At 62.0% G+C, this 19,634-nt stretch overlaps 2 protein-coding genes across 7 annotated transcripts in view; one reads left to right on the forward strand and one right to left on the reverse strand.

Annotated features, from left to right (window-relative positions):
* BIN3 (bridging integrator 3) overlaps positions 1-9,248 on the forward strand; it is a 44,974-nt gene extending 35,726 nt beyond the window's left edge. The window contains exons 8-9 of one of the 3 annotated variants that reach the window (XM_062596763.1): positions 1,593-1,727; positions 8,079-9,248. In XM_062596763.1, the coding sequence (XP_062452747.1) occupies positions 1,593-1,727; positions 8,079-8,243 (300 nt within the window). In that variant the 3' untranslated portion in view covers positions 8,244-9,248. Of the gene's footprint in view, positions 1-1,592; positions 1,728-2,315; positions 2,468-8,078 lie in introns of those variants that run through there. The other 2 variants (XM_062596764.1, XM_062596765.1) reach the window with 2 other exon arrangements.
* Positions 9,249-9,506: 258 nt separating this feature from the next.
* CCAR2 (cell cycle and apoptosis regulator 2) lies at positions 9,507-18,592 on the reverse strand. 4 transcript variants are annotated; one of them, XM_062596984.1, is made up of 20 exons: positions 18,504-18,592; positions 18,150-18,241; positions 17,795-17,886; positions 17,533-17,647; positions 17,251-17,377; positions 16,890-16,983; positions 16,507-16,623; positions 15,837-16,068; positions 15,525-15,638; positions 15,083-15,246; positions 13,422-13,605; positions 12,891-13,145; positions 12,612-12,803; positions 12,333-12,528; positions 12,157-12,236; positions 11,606-11,755; positions 11,387-11,510; positions 11,047-11,244; positions 10,664-10,869; positions 9,507-10,564 (listed from the first exon to the last, which is right to left on the reverse strand). In XM_062596984.1, exons 1-20 carry the CDS (start codon positions 18,565-18,567, stop codon positions 10,523-10,525), a joined length of 2,838 nt encoding a protein of 945 aa, XP_062452968.1. In that variant the 5' UTR covers positions 18,568-18,592; the 3' UTR covers positions 9,507-10,522. The 4 variants fall into 4 exon arrangements, with proteins under 4 accessions (XP_062452968.1, XP_062452969.1, XP_062452967.1 ...); XM_062596985.1 differs by having other exon boundaries at positions 12,891-13,130; positions 16,890-16,986; XM_062596983.1 differs by having other exon boundaries at positions 11,606-11,752; positions 16,890-16,986.
* Between the last annotated feature and the right edge of the window lie 1,042 nt (positions 18,593-19,634).

Here is a 19,634-nt window from a genome sequence, read left to right on the forward strand (position 1 = left end):
CTGCAGGCAGCGCTCAGCGCAGGGACAGAACCAAGCCCCGCTTCTGACTTCCAAAATAAAATCCACAGGAACTGAAAACCCCTGTAAGAGCAGCTAGCTCTGAAGTCTGGAATTCCCCTTGGCCTCAGCGCCTGACCAAACAGCTGTATATGAAAAGAAAAAGATCAGAGCATTTCTATTCTTTGTATTTGCCACCTGTTACAAAAATTAGTCTTGGAAAATTGCAGTAATTGGTTAACAGGAAGCTTTGCCAAATTCTTTTTTCTTTCCAAAATTTTAACAAAATCGTGGGTTTTTTTTTCTTTCAATTAAATCTTCACTAGCATTCCTCCCAAAATCTGTCGCTCCTGCAGAATGCTTGCTTGATCCTCGAAGGAACAGTTGACTTCCTCAGAGTCAAAGAACACGTATTTTCTGATCACTTTCCTCACAAAATTAAGTATTGTGTTAAAGAATAGCCCTATCAGCGTTAACAAAAGAGAATTCAGATTTAATAGTAAGCAGCTTACTTTGCTTAGCCTCAGTGACTAAAGCTGTGGCTGGAAAATGTGAATTCTTTTGTCCTGGTGATTAAGCAGGTTTTAGCTGTTTTTTTTTTTTTTTTTTCCTAATGAACTTCAGTGTGATCTAATTCTTCCCCCTGCTAACAAAGATCTTAACTAACCAATATGTGAGCTTAAACACTGGCTAGAGCCAGAGCTGCTGTTAAGAAATCCTGAACCTGGGAGATCCGAGAGCTCTGCATATTCGATGGGAAACAGCGTAACCTCATCAGGGTGTTCCTATCGAGCTGCCAGTGTGTATCTTCCCTTTGGAGCTGTTCGCTCCACGTCTTCTGCTGTTGGACGCCGGCAGCGTCCCGCGGTTAACGCCACCCCCGTGGCTCTCCCGCTCGGAGCAGCCCGCTCTGCGTCACGCGGTGAATTTACTCCTTTCCCTCTCGGATCCGCAGGAGCCCAAGGTGTCTGCAGGCTTTCCGAGCGCGGAGCGGCGGCCCGCCGGGTCGCTCCCCGCCGCGCGGGACGGGCCCGTGTGTCCCCACCCCCCCCCCCCGCCGCCGCCCCCCGCCCGATGGAATTGCACCGGGATTAAGTGGCAGACTTGAACCTGTCTAATATTTCACAGCCCACCCCCTCCTGCCCTTTTCCACACCATCTCAGAGACATTTCCCTTTCTCCCCACGCTTCTGTTTAAAGAAGCCAGTTGGACTCGCTAAGCTGAAGGTCACAGGCAAAGCTGAAGGTGGGGCAGGCTCTGCTGGTGATGTTCCTGGGCCTGGGGAGGGGGCGCAGACCCAGAGACCGGCGCCGCCGGTCCCACTGGCAACGTTATCTGGCCTGGCTAAGCTCTGGGTCCGTTTTGTCCCTGTTCTTCTAAAGGGGAAAACCCATCTGGCTCAGGATCTCCTCATCCGAGGCCTCCTCAGACATCCCATGGCCTTCCCCATCGTCCAAGGCTGGAGCTGGCGTCCCGCTGTGCTCTGCTGGGCGCTCGCTGGTTGTCGAAGCATGGTCCTGGCTGTCCTCTTGCAGGGTGCTCTGGGACGGGGATTTTCCCAGGCATCTGACTCCCCTTCCTGTCTCGTTTCCCAGGCCCGCGAGGAGCTGAGGCCAGTGAAGGAGGACTTCGAAGCTAAAAACAAGCAGCTCCTGGAGGAAATGCCCAAGTTCTATAGCAGCCGCATCGATTACTTCAAACCCAGCTTTGAGTCGCTGGTCCGTGCGCAGGTGAGAGGCCGTCCCTTTTGCCTGCCAGGTGCCGGCAAATGCCCTCCTGGTGGTGTTTCTCCCTGCCCTCCTTGCTGCGGAGCATCTCACGTCCTGCTAGGGTTTGCATTGCTTTGGGACGAGGCACCGCGTTGAGCTGGACGTGGCAATCCTCCCCGGCTGCTCTGCCGAAACGCCGGTCCTTCGGCAATGCCGTTGCCTAGCTGTGGTGTCTAAGCAAGGGCGAAGGGCGCAGCGTTGGTCCGGGTGTTGGGGTAGGTGGGACACCGGGCGGGTAAGTAAGTGCTCAACACGGTCCTGGCGGAAGATCAGGCTGCTGGTACCTGCAGCGATGTGGTGGTGGCCGGATGCCAGCTGGAAAGGGCAGCGGGAGGTGCCCTTTCCCTGCTTCGTCCACCCCTGCCCAGATCTGCCTCATATCGAGGACGTTCCCAGTACAAACGTAACGTCCTGTACCACGAGGCTTGTTAGCATAACGCAGTTCGAGCCCTGGTTATAAATTAAATGCCGGAATTCGGTGGCTTATTCATTTGAATACGTTGTCTCTTAGCATTTGTGTTCCTGAGGTCAGAACTGGATCTTGTTTAGGATTCCGAGGTGCTCAGGAATTGCTGGATTGGTTCTGGATATAGATAACCAGCACTGGTGTACGCTGACAGAGATAGCGGCGGCGGCTGTGTAATCTGCACACCAAGGATTCGCAGGAAGGGGTGGCTTAAATAAAACACAGCCTGCTTTAATTTCCATCTCCCAACTTCCTTCTGTGATTTGCTGCTGCTTCTCCTTCTCTCTCCCTTAAATTGTTAAGGCTGGGGAGGAACATTATCGTCATCTAATCTAGCTCTCCGTAGCGCAGCGCAGCATCTCGTCCAGACCAGTGGGATTTGGGCACTTTTAGCCCCTTTTCCTTAGTTGCAGGTGCTTTCTGAAGACCTGAACTTTTGGCATCCCAGGCAAGTGTTGTGCCCTGGATCAGTGGGTGCACCCGGAGGGTCAAGTGTAGGTGGGCGAAACCGCGTGTTGCTGTTTGCGTGGGCGGCTTCGCGTGGTATTTTTAAGGGAGCTGCTGCAGTGACACAGGTGCAGCAGGACGGCTGCAAGGAGGTGCAGGGAGCACGTGCTTCATCTCACCTCCGACTTTTAGGGCCGCTCTGCAAAGCTGCCAGCAAGTTGTCTGCAGGCTGATTCACCTACCAGATGGTGCCGATTCACCCTGCCGCCGCCTGGTTAGATGCTGGGGATGCTGTTCTGGCTGTTCCCTTAGCAATCGGGAGCACAGGGCTCTGTGTTCCAGCCATCGCAGCTGAAATAACTAGACTCCCTGGAGCCACGGCAAAGTTTCGCTGGCTCTTCCCCCTCCCAAGCTGCACAAACAGGCTCTGGCCGCTGGCTGTGGGTGGGTCATTTGGATGAGACCTTGAAACCCAAATGCTGCCTGCCCTATCTGGGCATTTGTGAGCTGCTGGCAGTTTCCTTCGCGAGCGGCCTTGCTCCTCTGCCCTTGGCCGTAACCTCCCGTCCCGCTGTTGTGCCGGGCGCTAGGTGCCAGCAGGCCGCTGCCTTTGCTCCGCGGGAGGCAGAGCCTGGGCGCCCCGGGGTCCCTCGGGCGCGAGGAGGGAACGGCAGCTCCTTCCCCCCGGGACACACGGGCAACGGGAGCGGGCAGCCACGGTGCCCCGGAGCAGCAGTTTCGCTGCTCCCGGCACGGGGCTGGTCCCTGCTGGGTCGCTGCCGCTTGCCTGTCGCCAGTGCCCGTCGCGGGACTCTCCGTTGAGACCCTGTGATTTCCGTGGGGATCCTCTGCTTTGCCTCTTGGCCACACAGTCATCTGCTCGGTCTCTTTTCGGGCGAGGATTCTGCTTAGGAGAGGAGAGAGGCCTCTCGTTTAATCCCCAAGAGGCAGTGTCAGAGCAAAGCTGATGCAGCTCCTGCAGGCAAGACTAAAGCTTGTCCCCGGTGAATACTAAAGCATGTCACATGCTCTCGCTCCTGCATGGGAACGCGAGCGGGCTGCATCCTTCCACCGCGCGCCAGAGCTGCAGCGGAGCACGAGGCGCTCGCAGGGGTGCAGGCGGCGGGGAGCAGCCCGTGGCCCCGCTGCAGCCCCCCCGGCTCAGGGCAGTTGCCTGCACGCCTGGGGGCTGCATAACGTTTCCCCTTCTGCAGATGGCTCAGAAAAAAAAAAAAGAAAAGAAAAGAAAAAAAAAAGCCAGCAAGAAAAAGGGAAGTGAGTTGCCCAAGGTAACTTAATGAGTCAGTGGCGAGCCAGGAATAGCACCCAGGAGTCCTGACTCACTGCAGCGGCTGCTCACCTGCAGGGACCCCGGGCAGGGGAGGCAGCCGGGGGGGGGCAGCTTCGCTCGCGGCCGCGCCGGGAGCGGCCCCGTGGCCCGTCCGGCGGCCGGGGCCGCCCGCGCGGAGCGGGTGCGAGGCGGCGCTGGGCGGCACGTGAGCGGCGGCGTGCCCATTCATCCCGCCGGCGCTCCTTCCCGGGTCTCGCTCCCTCCGTGCCTCATTGAGCTTGTTTAGCTACTCGGGGGGGGGGGGGGGTTCGCTTTACTCGGTGGAATTTCTATTTTCAGCCTCGGCTACGCGTAGCTCCGGCGGCGATCGGCGGCGGCAGCGCGGCCCCGGGGGCTGCCCCGGGGGCACGGGCGCCCGCGCCTCTCCCGAGTGCGCCGGTGCGGGCGCCGAGCCGCGAGCCCCGGTGGGACGTGCTCCGCGTGCCGGGACTCCTGGAGGCCTTGTCGCCGAGTCGAAGCTGCCGCGTGAAGGCGGCCCGCGGCGCAAACCGGTGCGGTTTATCCTTTTTTTGGCCCTGCAGTGAGGGGGGCTAAAGTTAGACGAGCCGGCGACAAGTGGCGGGCCGCCCTGGTGCCGTCGGGCAGATGCTGTAAACAGGGGCTTGCTGCTAAGCCTCCCTTGGAACAGGGCACGCCATGGGAAGGGGACGGACCCAAGCTTCAGCACCGCTCCAGAAGAGTGGCTTTATGGTTTTTGACCTAACTAGACCCTCTGCGGCCTCTGCGCCAGGCGCTGGGTTCCCATGGCACAGCGTGGAGCGGGGCCGGGTGGCTCCTGCCGGCGTGACATGCCCCGAGTGAACAGAGGCTGTAACATTCTCGCACCAAATACTTCTCTCCACCCACATGCCCGCGCTAAGCCAATGGAGCCAAATATTTCCCTGGCTGGGGACTTTGAAGTGGCCACGTCGAGATGAAAGGGGCAGAGTTTATGCCTCGTTGTCACTGGGAGCTTGCGGACGCTTCCTTCCCTCCTTGTACTTTATTTTTCAGCTAGAAAACATGATACTCTTCTGGGTTTATAATGCAGTCGGGGATTAAATGGGGCTTTCCAGGCAGGCGTAGCTGCGTGTCCGCGCTGTGCCTCGGGGCAGACCACCGCAGGCCGCCCGGCAGCGGGACCCCCCGACCGCTGGTGTGCGTCCGGCTGGCGTAAACACGAGCTGCTGCCCGGCCGTGGCGGTGTAAATACGATCTATAGAAAATCGGGGGAACACGGTGTCCCGAAACAGGATTAGTTCAAGACAGGTGGAGTTGGGGGCCTTTGGCTCCGGCTCAAACGTTAGCTGGAGGTTCGGCGGGCTGTGGCCGGAGCATATGGTCTCCGTAGCCGGGGCCTCGGACGGCTGCGGCGCACGGGGAAGCAGCAGCCGGGATGGTTTCACACCGCTTTGCCCGGGCAGCGCAGCGGAGACCGCGGGCAAGGCGCCGATCCGCCCGGCCGCGGGGCTTCCCGGGAGCCACTGGCCAGCCCTGATGGCGCTTCGTCTCCAGGCGCGAATTTGTGGGCGGGGGGCAAAAAAATTTTTTTTCTTTCTTTTTTTTGCCTGGATTGGCAGCAGCATTTGCCCATCTGTGAGTGAACCGTTCCCATCCGCCGCGCCGGACCCGAGGCCGCTGTTGCCGGCGCTGGGGTTGCCACCGTTTCCCCTCCGGCGAGCACGGCGGTGTGCCGAGGGCCGTGCCGGTCGGTGCCCAGGCGGGTGTGCAAACACCGGAGGCACGGCGAAGTGCCTCGCTGCCCGGGCAAGGCGCCGGCGCTGCGTTGCAGCCCGGAGCAGGGAGGATGGAGGCGACCGGCTCGCGGGGACGAGGACGGGTCCCTTGCAGCAGGGCTGTGGCCCCCGGCGGGCAGGCGCCCCACGCTCCCAAGGGCCTGGCCCCCTCCAGCGGCCCCAGCCCCGCGGGGGGGGGGGCCAGCACAGCTCTCCGGGCCTCGGAGGGGTGCTCTGCCCCTCCGTGCACCCCGAGGCGCAGCCGGCGGGCCCCCACGGCGTTGGGGCTCTGAGCCGTGCCAGCACCGACCCGGCCGCGCGGCGGAGCGCGCCGCACGCAGCCAGCATTGCCAGGGGGCTGGGAGAGGCGGCCGTAATTAGCCACAGTGCAATTAGGTCACTGCTCTGCCTCTTGCAAAACATGCCGTGCGGCAGAGCCGGCTGCTGGGGGCAGCCCGCGCCGGCTCCAGGGCCCGTCGGCAGCGCGGTGCTGCCTGAGGCTGGCCCGAGGCAGGGCACGGCCCAGCGGCTTGCGTTGGCTCGATGCACCCTGCCTGCTCGGAGCAGCTCTGCGCTCGCCTGCCCGAGGCCGGCACCCAGCGTGCCTGAGCGAGAGGGCGGTGGCGGGGAGAAAGCGGCACCGCGGCAGCGCCGAGGCGATTGCGGCAGGCTCCGTCTCGCGGCCGTGCTGGAGGTGCCGCCCGGCCCAGGAGCAGCGCGTTAGCTCAGGCTGCACAGGAGCGCGTTGGGATCCCCCCCCCCACCACCACCCACCCACCACGGGCTCGTCCCCAAATCCAGGTATTTGCACGCGCGCGGCCAACGGGAGCTCGGCGCTGCGGCGGCTTCTGTGCGGCTGCCCTGCAGGGAACCACGTCCCTGCTGGGCTGCTGGCAGACAGACTCCGCCGCTGCTCCGTGCTCCCGCGGGATTGCTCCAGAGCGAGCGAGACCGAGGATGCTTCTGCTCCGCCGGGGAGGAGCCGCCGTGCAGCTCCCTGCGCCGGAGCGGGGCTGGTCCCAGGCAGCCTCCGGCTCTGCCCGCCTGGCCCCGCTGCAGCGCAGCTGATTTCATTAGTCACTGTGTAAATGAGCATTGCTGCTGAATCACCCGGCGTGGCACCGCGCGGCACCGGCCCCGTGCCCCCGGCTCGCCGGGAGGGGGGCTCGGGACCGCCAGCAGAGCCGTGTGCGTGTGTCCCCAGCAGCTCCCCTCGTCCCTACCCAAAATAAACATCGCTTTGGAGCGCTGGGAGAAGGGGAGCCGGTCTCCATGGAGACCACGCGGGTATCCGCACCGGAGCCCCGCGCGCCGGGAGCTGCCAGGGCCGCGGCGTCGCCCCGCGTGCCCACCGAGCCGGCCTGCGCCCGCCTCTCAAACGGGGCTAAGAATAGCGGCCCGGCGGGGGCGGCGCGAGGATTAGCCGGCATTTGCACCCGCCGTGAGGCTCCCGGGCTCCCCGCGGCCCCGTCTCCCTGCTGCTGGGAGCCTGGCAGCGGTCCGGGGCAGGCGGCGGCGGTGGGGGGGGGGGGGTTCAACCGAACCGCGCATTTCCCTCTCCCTCCCACCCCATCCTCTCAGCAGCCACAGCCGGCTGGGGGCAATCGGACGATGCCCGGGCCGACGCCGAGCCCGCTCCCAGCCGCTCTTCCCGCTGGCAGCCGGAGCATCCCCGGCCCGTTCGCCGGAGCCGTCCAAGCGCCCCTCTCGCTCCCCTGCTGCCGCCGGCACGGCTCGCCGCACGCGCCCGCGGGAACTGCCACGCTCCCTCGGCGAGGGCCCGCGCCCGAGCAGGCTGCCCAGTGCCATCTGCCTGCGCTGACCCGCTGGCTCCGACTCATGGAAGCGCTGCTCGCTGGCGACGTTAATTGGTTGTGCTAATTAGCACGTTATTAAGACACCCCTCCCCCTGCTTCTCGCGCGGTATCGCATTGCAATGCAAGATGCTCGCGGTGTTCCGGCCCCCCCTCCCGCCGCCGCCACGGAGCAGAGACCCGTTGCCCAGCGGGGTCGTGGAGCAGGCGGCCCTGCCCCGCTCCGGCGACACCTCGGCCGGGTAGGGGACGGCCCCGGGGGGGAGCGGCGCTGCCGGCGGCACCGCGCCGCGGACCCGCTGGGCAACGCCGCGCTCGCAGCGCCCAGATGGGCGCGAGCAGAGAAGGGCAGCGCGTTATTAAAACGTGTTGAGTTGTAATAATCTAAGGGGGTGGTATTAACACATGGGAGGAAGCTATTTTAGAAGCAGAGACGTTAAGCTGACGGGCTCTCCTGGGCAGCGCCGCACCTCTCGGCCCGCGCGGCAGGGCGGGAGCCCGCCAGCAGCCTCCCTGCAGCCCGCTTTCTCCCGCCAGGTCGTCTACTACACGGAGATGCACAAGATCTTCGGCGACTTGACGGCGCAGATCGACGAGCCGGGCCTCAGCGACGAGCAGCGGGAGCGGGAGAACGAAGTGAAGCTGAGCGAGCTGCGGGCCTTGTCCATCGTGGCCGACGACTGACCGCCGGGGGCGGGAGACGGTGACGAGGCAGGGGCTGGAAATCCCCCGCTCCCGCGCCAGGCCCGCTTCCTGCCGGCTCCCTCCCGGGACGCACCGACCGCCTCTGGGTTTTTAACCTCTTGCTGCTCCCTCCTTTCCCTGCACGGCCGAGCAGCTCTGCCCTCCTGCCAGGACGAGGTACCGGGGGGAGCAGGGCGACCCCCAGCACAGCCGGGCCGCAGCGGCTGGCTGCTTCGTAAACGCAGTTTCCCAATCCTCGCTGAGCCTGTTCTGCCCTCCCTGCTTTTCGAAGCGCTGCAGTTTCTTTAAATAAGCGCTGGTTGCGCAGCAGGGAAGCGAGCCGTCCAGCTCAGCGGAGGAAAGGCAGCGGCTGCGCCCTGCGCGCCCGGTCCCAGCCCCGGCCCCGCGCGGCACCTTCGCGCGCCGCCGCTGGCCCGCTGCCCCGCGGCACTCCCCGGCCCTGCCTGGGCAGCTGGAAGGGGTCACTGCCGTCCAGGCTGTTTGTTTTGTGCCTTAGGAGTCCAGTAACAACAGCAGGGAGGGTGAAAGCATTCAAATTCCTCTGCGCGATGCATTCTGGAGGCGTCAGGGAAGGGTTGTTAAAGGGCTGCGCTTCCCGCACCGAGCGCCAGACGATGCCGCGGTCGCCGCGGACCCCCTTCAAGCAGAAACGGGACGAGCTTGCGGGGGGAGGCTCGCGGTGACGTACACTGGGACCGAGCGAGTTCCCGCTGAGTGGGGACGGGAGCTGAGACTGCCTCCCAGGGAAGAGGTGCCGAGAACGCCCGGGGCCGAAAAAGAGAAATTCTGCTTCACGGTGAAAAACAGGCAGGAGCAAAGCTAGGGGAAAAGGGCACCGTGGGGCAGAGCCAGGCGGGATTACAGCAGGTCTGTGCGGACGCGTGTGCCTTCGGGAGGGGAAGCCTCCCTCTCTCTGCCGGCCTCGCTGCGGTAACGCAGCACGCCAGGAGCAGGCCCTTCCGTTCCAATAAAGTTTTTCCCAGAGCCGGTGCCGGGTCGGGGGTTTGTGTTGAACGCCGGCGCGGCGCGGCGCGGCGGGCGCCAAAGCCAAGGTGCTGCTGCCCTCTGCCGCCACCCGCCAGCTACTGCCGCTGCCCAGCACCCCGGGGCGCCCCACGCCGGGATGGGGACACCGAGGAAGAGTGGGGGGGGGGGGCACCTGAGAGGTCGGGCTTGCATCCCCAGGCTGGCCAGGGGAGTGCTAGCACTGCCCAAACCCCTCCTTTCCAGAGCACACAACTATTTATTCAGAGTTGTATTTTTAAGAAAGATACAAGGCCCAGCCAGAGCTGATCTTTGTGGAGAGTGTGGGAAAGAGAAAAGATGGACTAGAACAGCCACAGACTCCCACCTGAAGAGATTTGAAAAGATGTCTTCAGTTAAACACAAGGTGTTACCACTTTTACAGTCTAAAACAACAAATTAGAACTAGCCCGAGCTGGCGACCTTCTCTTTACAGGCCCTTCTTCAGCATAAGGAGGGGGTGGAGAAGCTGCACGGAGACCTCGCTGCTGCCCTCCACCCCAAAGGCGCTGCTCTGCACAAGCCTAGCTGTCCCTTGCCTCCAGCAGACCAACATTGCTCCTGCAACCATGGACACCAGCCCAGGACAAGCCACTGCTGCGTGCTCGAGCCCTCACCTAACCTACAAAGGAGCCGCAGGGTCGGGGCCTCTCGCACCGCCCTGTGCCCCCCGGGCCAAGGCCACCGAGGGAGTAGCCAGGTTGCCCGATCTGTAGAAAGCTAGTACGTGGCTGGCATGATGTGCAGAGCTGAGACCCGCTGCACTCAGTAAACCCTCTAAGGGTGTTGCGGCATCAGCAGAGACCGTAACCAAGAGCTGCCGGGTGGCCTGTGACATAAAGCGCCAGCCCCGGTGAGTCTCATTCAGGTCCTCTGTCCTATTAAAACAAGCCTGTCTCTGTCCCCCACTCGTGAGACCAACTATGGAGCATCAAGAAAGCCCAAGCCCTGTCTCCAGTACACACATGCACACACTAGGCTGCAAGATTTCCTACCTAAGAGGTTTCCATTAAACAAGAATGACTGGTCAGAGCAAATCCTGCACATCCCTATGGCTCCTCTGGCTCCACAAGCCTGGGATGGGAACCGGCTCCAGCCTGTCTCTGCAGTGAGAAGGTCCAGACAGCAAAAGGTCATGAGGATCCTGCCCACGATCCACAACCCTGGTGCGCGAAGTCCAGATGGGCGCAGACTTCACTCCCTCCTGGGAGACTGCGTCAGCAGGGCAGCAGACATCAGTTAGAGGAGGCCAGTTCCTTTTCTAAGCAGTTATTAGTCTAGAAGAGGAGAGAGGCAGTGAGCGAGGACAGCCTAAGTGAGCTCCTGTCCCTCTGCCACTGCAGAGCTGGTAAGAGCCACGGCTCCCTCCCCAGTACCTTCTCGATGATGGTCTGAATCTCCAGCTGCACGGGGGCCAGGCGCTTTCTGTTCTCCTGCAAGAGCCGCTGGAAGTGCGATTTCTGCCTCTCGGCTGTCCTCGCCTGCTCCTCCACCTCGGCCAGGCGCCTCTGGAGCTCCCGCAGCTCGGCCGCGAGCGCTCTGTTGGATGACTCTGTTGCTGAAACCTGGGTCTGGCTCTCCTCTGTAAGCAGAAAGCTGGTCAGCCCCTGTCCTCCACAGCAAACCACCTCATGCCAGACGGAGCAGGGCCAAAGGCAGCTTTGGCAGAGGAGCACAAGCAGCTCACGGACGGAAACTCACGTCTTGGACAAACGGGGAGAGGAATCAGCTCACCTCTCTGCCCTTTGCACTAGCTTACCCAGCTTGACCTCCAGCGTGTGGATTTTGCTCTCCAGGTAGAGCCGGCTGCTCTCAGTCTGCTCCGCCTTCTCCAGCAGCTTCCCCACATTGAGCACCGTGCCGTTGTGGGAGACCAGGCCTCCCTGCTCTGTATCTGCCTTGGGTGGCAGAGAAACCTTGGCCAGGGGTCGGGCAGGAGGCAGCAGAGGAAGGTTTCCTGCAACAAGAACAGCCAATCACCCACCACGAGATCTGTCCACCATGAGGTGGGTGGAGCGGGATCCGTGGGGCTGCTGAGCCCGGTCTGAGAGGGAACCCCTCCCCAGCCTCAAGGAATCCCCCATTCCCCCGACACCTACCAAAGAGCTCCTCCTCCGGGACGCGGTCAGCACCGCCTGGCTCCGAGCCTTCCTGCCGGCTGTATTGAAGGTTTCGATACTGGCACGCGTACTGAGTCACGACTCGATTCACCAGGCACTTCACCTGCCGCCGCAAAACAGCACGCACAGGTCCAGGCTTGGGGCAGCCGCGAGCCGGCGCCGCTCCTCGGATCGGAGGGGCGGCCCTCGAGCGCTCACCTGCTCTTTGCAGAGATGTAGCCCCAGTGTCAGGAGGATCTTCTCCAGGTCCCTTCGGTGTAGATAGCCGCAGAAATTCAAATCAAAGTACACGAAGGCTAGGAGAGCATCCAGTGGTAGGATGGTGCTCGGATCCAGCTCCTTGGGCTGCTAAAATGCAGATGTGCCTTAGTGATGAGAAAGGCTGTGATCCCCGGAGGCACCAGCCTGTTTGCAACACCTGCAGCACCACTGGGAGGTGGCAGGAGCTTCAGCTTGCACTTTTCTCCCCTCTGCGCTGCGTCTAGGGCACGTTCTGCATTGCAGAGCAGGGTGTAGGCTGCCTGATTGCACCAGCACGCTGCCAGTTTACTGAGATGGAGCCCAGGACGAGTGGGATTGAACCGGTGACTCAGGCTCCTCCCCTGGGATCCCCGTTCGGAGATAGTGTGAGCCAGACGGCCACCAGAGCCACCAGCTGCATTTACCCGCTCCATGACTTAAGCCCTTGTCTAAGCTGGAGGACGAAGGGGACCCCCAGGCTCCCATAGCTGGGGGGGCAGCATGCTCACCACGTCTTGGAGGGAGGAGAACTCCATCTCTGACTGGTTGGATGCAGTGGACCTCACTTCAGCATCTTCCAGCTTGGCACCTGAGGAAGAGCCAGGAATGAGGTCCCTACGTTCAGCTCCTAAACCAGCAGCCCCCAGAGAAGGGCCGTGCTCTCCTCTCTGCGCCGCCAACATACCAAACTCCTCCTCTTCCTCCTCCCGGAGCAGCAACAGGCTGTCCTCCAGGCTCAACACGCACAGTTCATCAGGAGAGTCTTTGGGATCTCCTTTGCACTCGCTTTTAGCCCTCTCCTGCTCTCCACTTGCTGTGGCTGCCTCGCTGCCTGCCGGCCTCTCTGCCTCTGCGTTCCCAGGCTCAGTTTTGGGAGGGGGCTGAGCAGGGGCAGGATATGGTCAGAGTTGGGGCTGGGAAGGGGACAGGACATTGGGCCATGAAGGGTCAGTGGGGAACCTACCTGCTCAGCCTCCTCCTCGGCCCCAGCGGCCTCCAGAGCCGCTTCCTTCGCAGGCTCAGGAGCCCTTTCCGGCTCCTGGTTCTTGGTCTCCAGCGACTCTTCCTTCTCCGGCAAGGCCAACAGCGCCTTGTACAGCTTGTAGCCAAAATCCCGCTGCAGCATCTCCTGGAAGAGCTCAGCCACTACAGCCACCTTGGAAAGGGAGAGAAGCCTGCTCATGCAGTCCCCAGAGAGCCCGTAAGCGCGAGCTGGGGAATGGCCTGGCCCTGCAGAGCCTACCTCGAAGGAGAGCTTTTCCCTGCATCGCCTGTACTCCAGCAGGGTGTAGAGGGAGATGTTGGAGCAGGCCGCCTGCCCGACCTGGCCGCCCGAGCGGGGGCGGGCCACAATGGCTGGCTCCACGGAAGCAGCAGTGGCTTCAGATTTGGGGGCCACTGGCTCGGGAACAGGCTCCGAAGCCAACTCGGTGGTGTCCGCAGCAGCGTCCCGCTCAGCGGCTGGCTTGGGAGCTTCCGTCTCCTGCTTAGAAACACTCTGTTTAGGCGGGAGCGGAAAGAGGGGGTGCTGGGAGCTGCAGCAGTGGCAGTCCAAACCCAAGGCTGGCGCTCAGACCAGCATCTCATCTCCTCCAAAACACAGCCTCGTCCAACCACCCACAGAAATGAAACCACCTCTGAGGACACCCTGAACTAGCACAGCCCTGCCTAGGCCCCGTCCCTGCCCGCTGACGGCCAGAGCTGCTCCTGCAGGCCTCCAGCGTCACCGCATGCAGCCCTCGGCTCCCTGCCCCGGGGCAAAGCCCAGCCTCACCATCACAGCCTTGTCCCCTGGTGACGGAGGTGGCGAAGGCACCTTCTCTGCCTTCGGCTGGCATGAGGCTTCCCACTCCTCCAGGGACGGCATGCAGCCCCAGATGTCCGGCAAGAAAACCACCACCACCTCCCTCTGGGACGGGTCTCCCTCGCGCAGGTACCTGAACTCAGCAAATCGGACCCTGCGGCATGGAGGGGAGCAGCAGTCAGAGACACCGAGGTCCCCCGGGCCTGCTCCTCCCCGGGGAGGCCCGGCAGAAAACACACAGCTGCTCACAAGCGAGAGGCTGCCTTTCTCCGCAGAGGCCGCCCCGCAAAATCTTTTGTGCTGCTGGCAGGCAGGCCGTGAGCGCAGGGCTTAACGGGATGGGCCCAGAGCTGCACCAGGAGGTCATGCAAAGGTTGGTCCCTGTTCCAGGATGGCTGCGCCAAGGCAGTCCGCAGGGACGCCGAACAAGGCCCAGGTCCTTGAGCAGTTCTAGCCCAGCCTGTACCATGTTTCCAACCCAGATCTCTTACAATTACTGCTGGGATTGAGCCAAACCTCCTCCCCCAGCACTGAACGCCGAGAACTTCCATCTCCCCTCAGCTGTTCCTTCCCAACCGCATCACATGCCGGGCCAGGTTTAAGCAAAATAAAATCAGTTGCCACGGTTACCCGGAGCAGGAATGCTATATATAACTACGATGTAACGAGCCAAGCCAATGCACTGAAGTGAGGGCCGCACTTTCCTATGGGTGATGGTTGTTTGGGAGCTGATCCCAGCCAGGCCCTGCACGGACTCCAGCATGTGCAAACGTTCGTGACAGCCCTGTAAGGGTGGTCTCGAGTGCCCCAGGCAGGCGGTAGCCCAGTGCTGCTTCTCAGCCTGCTGCTCCACAGCACAAGCGCAGGCAAGCCTGGAGGGGCTGTGCTCCTCGCTGCCCGCAGATCAAAAGCCGTCTGGGCTCTCCCAGTTCCTAAAGCCCTCCTTGCTTCTGGTCTTCCTGCCCCCATGGCGCCTCTTCCGCAGCACTGTTTCACAACGTGCGGGGCCACGAGCCCTCCCTTGTCACCTAATCCCCACACCTCTCCTCCATTCAGTCGTGGCAGAGCAGCCGCTAGTCACCAAGTCCTGCAGCCCTAGAGCTGCCTCGCAAAGATCAGTCCCTTGTCTGTGCCACCAGCTCCTCCTGCTGTCCCTTTGCTTAAAAGGGAGACTTAACCTGAAGGAAGCTAAACCTGACTGTTCTGGGCAGCGGAAATCCTGTGTGTGGCCAGAAAAGACCAGAAAGCCTGCTCCTAAGCAGCAAAACTGTCAGCAGCCATTTGCCAGGGCTGGGCTGGCACACCTGTGGGGATACACGCAGTGATGCTGCGCGTTCTCCGTGGCTATGCGCTCTGCGCACCGAGCTGGGGAGGACTCCATTTTGCATAGTAAAAGTGGATAATTACTGGTTTCTCGCACCACCCACAAGATCTCAGCATTAATACACAGAGCTTGCAGAAAGGGAAAATTAACTCTACAATGTGTTGCTCTCTCTTGCCCTCATTTTCTGCTAACGATAAAACGCTACTAAGTGACATGCTTCACAGCACTGACATCCTGAGGTGGACACTCTCCTGGATACGCCGGAGGCTACTGCTCCGAGATGCCCACGCCACCCCGCGCCACTCACCACTTTGTGCAGTTGCTCAAGTCCAGCCCAGCCTGTGCCTTGGCGCAGCGAATGGCCGTGCGAACCAGGACCGTCGGGTCAGCATCAGGATCGGGGCCGTCCAGCAACGGGGACCATTCCCCACCGATCAGCACAGCCTCCTCCTCTTTCTTCCCCAGCAGAAACTAGGGAGAGACAGGCAGTGAGCCTGGTCACACCACAGCATTCTGACCATTTCTCCCCGTGTCCCCAGAGTTCCCTTCCTCCTCAGGGGACAAGGTCCCCTGGAGATATGGCTGCATTCAACAGATACCACCCCAAAGCCGCTCCAGCAATATATGCAAGTGTAGCACGTAAACAAACCTCCTCTCCTGAGGGCTTTCCCCCAAAATGGTGAATTAAGCCAAGCCAGAGGAGTTCTGCACACACCACGCGCTCTCAGTCCTATTCTCGACATCCTCACCTTGATTTGCTTTGTGGGGTGCTCAGGAGCTTCTCTTTGCTCACTGGAATCATCGATGTATAACAAACAGGTACGATAAAATTCCTCGAGGCCCGGAGAGGACAGCAGCAGCACCTGAGGGCAGAGCAGCCTGGTCAGACTGGCACAGGCAGTGCCTTGTCCAGTGATCGGGGGACATCAGGGAGGCAGGGAGGGCACAATGCCATCACCTCATAAGCTATAGCTGGATGAGGGAACCAAAGCCCCGGGAGCCGAGGCCAATAGCATATCCCTCCTCTCGGGTGTGCGTGCCAGCTGTAAAGCCAGCCTCACCTTGGCGCTGAAAGCGGAATCCGCGTCGCCCGGAGCGGTGTCTGGCTCGGCCTCCTCCTCCGGCGCCGGTACCTCCTCAGAGTCAGTCACCACGATGCGGCTGGGGTGCCTCAGGCTCAGGGGCTGGGTGAGGGGGAACGCATCCAGCCAGCACAGGCGAACGTCGTAGAAGCCCCGGGGCAGCTGGATGCTGCAGTAGCGCCGCAGAATCTCCATAGTGTCGCAGAAGGGGCTAGAGGCAGAAAAAAAAAAGGGGGGGGACATCAAAACTCCTTGTGCCCAGCAACAGTCTCAAAAGCTGCTTAGGCATCTCAGTTCCCTCATATGGCTACCAACAGCACAGCTCTGCAGAGAAAATCCCACGTGTGCTTGCTTCTGTAGAGGTTTTCAGACTTACAAATTAATCCGAGCTCTGGGTAACACGTGGCCAAGTCACTGCAACCCTCTGGTGAGCTACTGAGCATCCTTGCCACTACTAACTGCTCCGGCAGCCTAACTAAGGGATTTCTGCTTGCTGTTTCTCTGTTAACCTTTCGGTATCTCTGAGCCTTCGCAGCCAGGGATCCAGGCTCAGCCACCCATTCTGCCGAGCACGAAGCCCTGGCCAGGGAGCCGCCCTGGACGGAGGTGAGCTAAGGCTCTGTGCTGCTGGGGGAGCGGGCACACTCACCTGTCCACAGCGTAGCGGGCAAAGTGAACCCGATACTGAGGCAGGTCGTGGCGAGGCTTTTTCACTCCCCATGGCTCACCGCCTTTCTGTTTCCGCTTCTTCGAGTCGAAATCTTCCCTGCAACCAGCACAGCGTGCGTTAGAGGAATGCCGATACGAATTCACAGAGCACCCAAAAGTCCTGTGCACGTGGCTTGCTGCACGCCGCGCTGCCAGACAGGAGCACAAACCAGACTGTGCTGCAGCTCCCAGAAACAAGAGGCTCCTTACTGACGGCAGATCTCCCAGAAAGCGCTGAAAGGCCAGAGCTCAGAGCAGGGAACAGCCCCATGTCCAAAGTCCGCGGGACAAAGGGCAGGATATCAGGGAAAGGATATTCCTTACCATCTGCCTGAGTCATTCCGGCCCTTTGCTCCTCGCCCCGGGTATCTCCCCAGGTGCCCCAGGTGAATGGACGGGGGTGATGGGAAGATGTTCACTGCTGGGGGAAAACAACAACAGTAAGACCAGCTGGTACTGTCCAACTCCCATTCTGCCCCAGAGCCCCTGAACAACTCCAGCATCCTCTCCTTACACTGACAGCCTGTGCTCGCACCCAGCCAGCCTTCTCTGGGGTCGTTTCTAAGCGAAACGTCACTGTTTTCAGCGCCGAGAACGAACAAAGCTATTGCCAGAGACTGCCTACAACCCCTCAGCATACAGGGCCCCCCCAGAGTGGTCTCCCACGTTAACTACGAGTACTCACGTTTCTGGGGAAAGAGTGGCGGGATGCGGTGAGGCGGGAACAGCAGCTGAGGCTGAGCTCCAAGGATGCCCTGTTTCTGCCCCAGTGATGCCACGTGCAGGAGAGGCGCTGGCGCTTTCAGGAGAGGCTGCAGAACAAAGACACAGAGAAAGTCAAGGCAGGAGATCAGTTTCCAGCCTGCCAGGTTAGCTCTCAAAGCAGGAGGCAGGCTGGCCGGAGGGGAAGGACGAGCACGGAGGGGAGAAGAACATGCACAAGGCAGCTGTTCTGAGCGCTCCGTACCTGGTTGGAGAGCGTCTGGACTTTCAGCGCGTTCCAGGGTACGGCCTGACTTGGGTTGTAGACAGCTTTCACCAGCACCTTCTCGCCGATCTGCGGTATCCGGCCCTTCACAACGCTGACCCCGAACACACAACAACAGCGGCCCTCCGTGAGCGCTCCCAGCCCAGCGTACGCCCCTTGCAGGGCACAGGGCCGATGTCTCAGCTTCGCCCTTCTGGGATGCGCCTGGAGCCCTGTACCCCCACGCTGGCCCTCTCCTTACCTGAGCTGGAAGAAGACCTCGTCGTCCACCACCCCGAAGTAATCGTGAAGGCTAGTGACGATGCCTGTGAAGACCCGTTGCTTCTCGCCCACCTACAAAGCAGAAGGGCAAAGGATTTGTGGCTGCCGCTCCCCAGCTGCCCGAAGAGCTCAGAAATGAGCCGGTTCTTGCCAGAGCCCCGGTGGAACCTCAGAAAGAAGTGCTCCAGCACCCACGGGCTACGTTAGCTTGCAGTTCACAGTGCTGAGGCTTCTCCCCAGAGCGCCTGGGACCAGCCCAGAGGAACCGGCCCGCGGGCAGAAGAGCGGCGGGGCGCCGGCAGCCCGGCCGGCCCAGGGCCGCGGTCGCCGCATACCTGCAGGTGCCGCGCGGTCTGCAGGAGCTCCGCCGAGACCGGAGGGTTCAGCAAGCCGGGCGGGGGCCCCAGCAGCGAGGTCTGCGGCGCCCCTGGAAAGGAAGGCGACGAGTTTTAACCCCCTCCGGGGAGAGAACGAGCAGAAACAAGGCGCGCCGAGGCCGCCCTCCCGCCGCCGGCCGCGCTCGCCTCAGCAGCCGGGCACCGGCCGGCCCGCCGCCTGGCCGCGCCGCAGGCCGCGCCGGAGGCCGCCGGCACCGCGGCGCCGCTCCCGGGGCCTGCTTCCCCGCCCCGCCCCGCCAGCACAGCCGCTACCGGGCGCTCGCCGCTCCCCCCCCCCCGGCCCGCGCTGACCTGGGAACGGCGCGGCCCGCGGCGGCGGCGGCGGCGGCGGCGGCTGCCGCTTGAACTGGGCCATGGCGCGGACAAGGGCGGGGGGGGGAGGCGGGAGCCCGGAACCCGCCGCGCGCACGTGCCGCCGCCCGGGCCGCTGAGGGCGCCGCGCCCGCCGGAAGTGACGCCCCCGCCCGGCGCCGCGGCGCTGCGCCGCGGCGGGGCCGTCCCCGCGCCGTGACGCCACCTCGGCGGAAATGACGTCACGCCATTTCAGTTCATTTATTTTTTATTTTATTTTTATTTTTTATTTTATTTTATATTTTATTTTATTATTTTATTTTATATTTTATTTTATATTTTATTTTATTATTTTATTTTATATTTTATTTTATTATTTCATTTTATTTTATTATTTTATTTTATATCTTATTTTATTATTTTATTTTATTTTATTTTTAAAGCCCACTGCAGCCTCTCTCCCCGCACCGGGTCTCGGCGGTGCTCGGCGGCACAGCCCTGCGCGCCCCAAGCCTCCTTCCTCCCCGGCCCCGGCAGCTTGGCTCCCGGCCGGCCCCGCATGGCCGCTCCGGTCTCCCCCGCCCCCGCGCAGGCGCTAGGCCGCACGCAGGGAGGCAAAACCTGCTCAGTGTGCCCGGCACCCTGGGGACGCCGCCCGAACCCAGGGGTCTGGGGACCTGCTGGGCCCCCCGCGGCACGGCCTGGGACCCTCCTCCGTCCACCCCAAGCCCCACAGACAAGGGACCCCCGGGATCCCCCCCACCCCCCAGCCCAGATCTGCGCATCCCCACGGCAGCAGGGCCTGCTGGTGGGGGTGGAACCAGGCCGGGCTCCGGCCTCTCCTTGCCCTCGCAGCGCCCTGAGGCCAGGCACAGCTCGCTGCAGCGGTGAGGAACCCCGTTTTCTGGGGACACGGCCCCCCCTCACTGCCCTCGCAGCGCCCTGAGGCCGGGCACAGCTCGCTGCAGCGGTGAGGAACCCCGTTTTCTGGGGACACGGCCCCCCCCCCACTGCCCTCGCAGTGCCCTGAGGCCGGGCACAGCTCACTGCAGCGGTGAGGAACCCCGTTTTCTGGGGACAGCCCCCCCCCACTGCCCTCGCAGCGCCCTGAGGCCGGGCACAGCTCGCTGC

This window comes from Rhea pennata, chromosome 28, assembly GCF_028389875.1.
Source record: "Rhea pennata isolate bPtePen1 chromosome 28, bPtePen1.pri, whole genome shotgun sequence".
Lineage (NCBI taxonomy): Eukaryota > Metazoa > Chordata > Aves > Rheiformes > Rheidae > Rhea > Rhea pennata.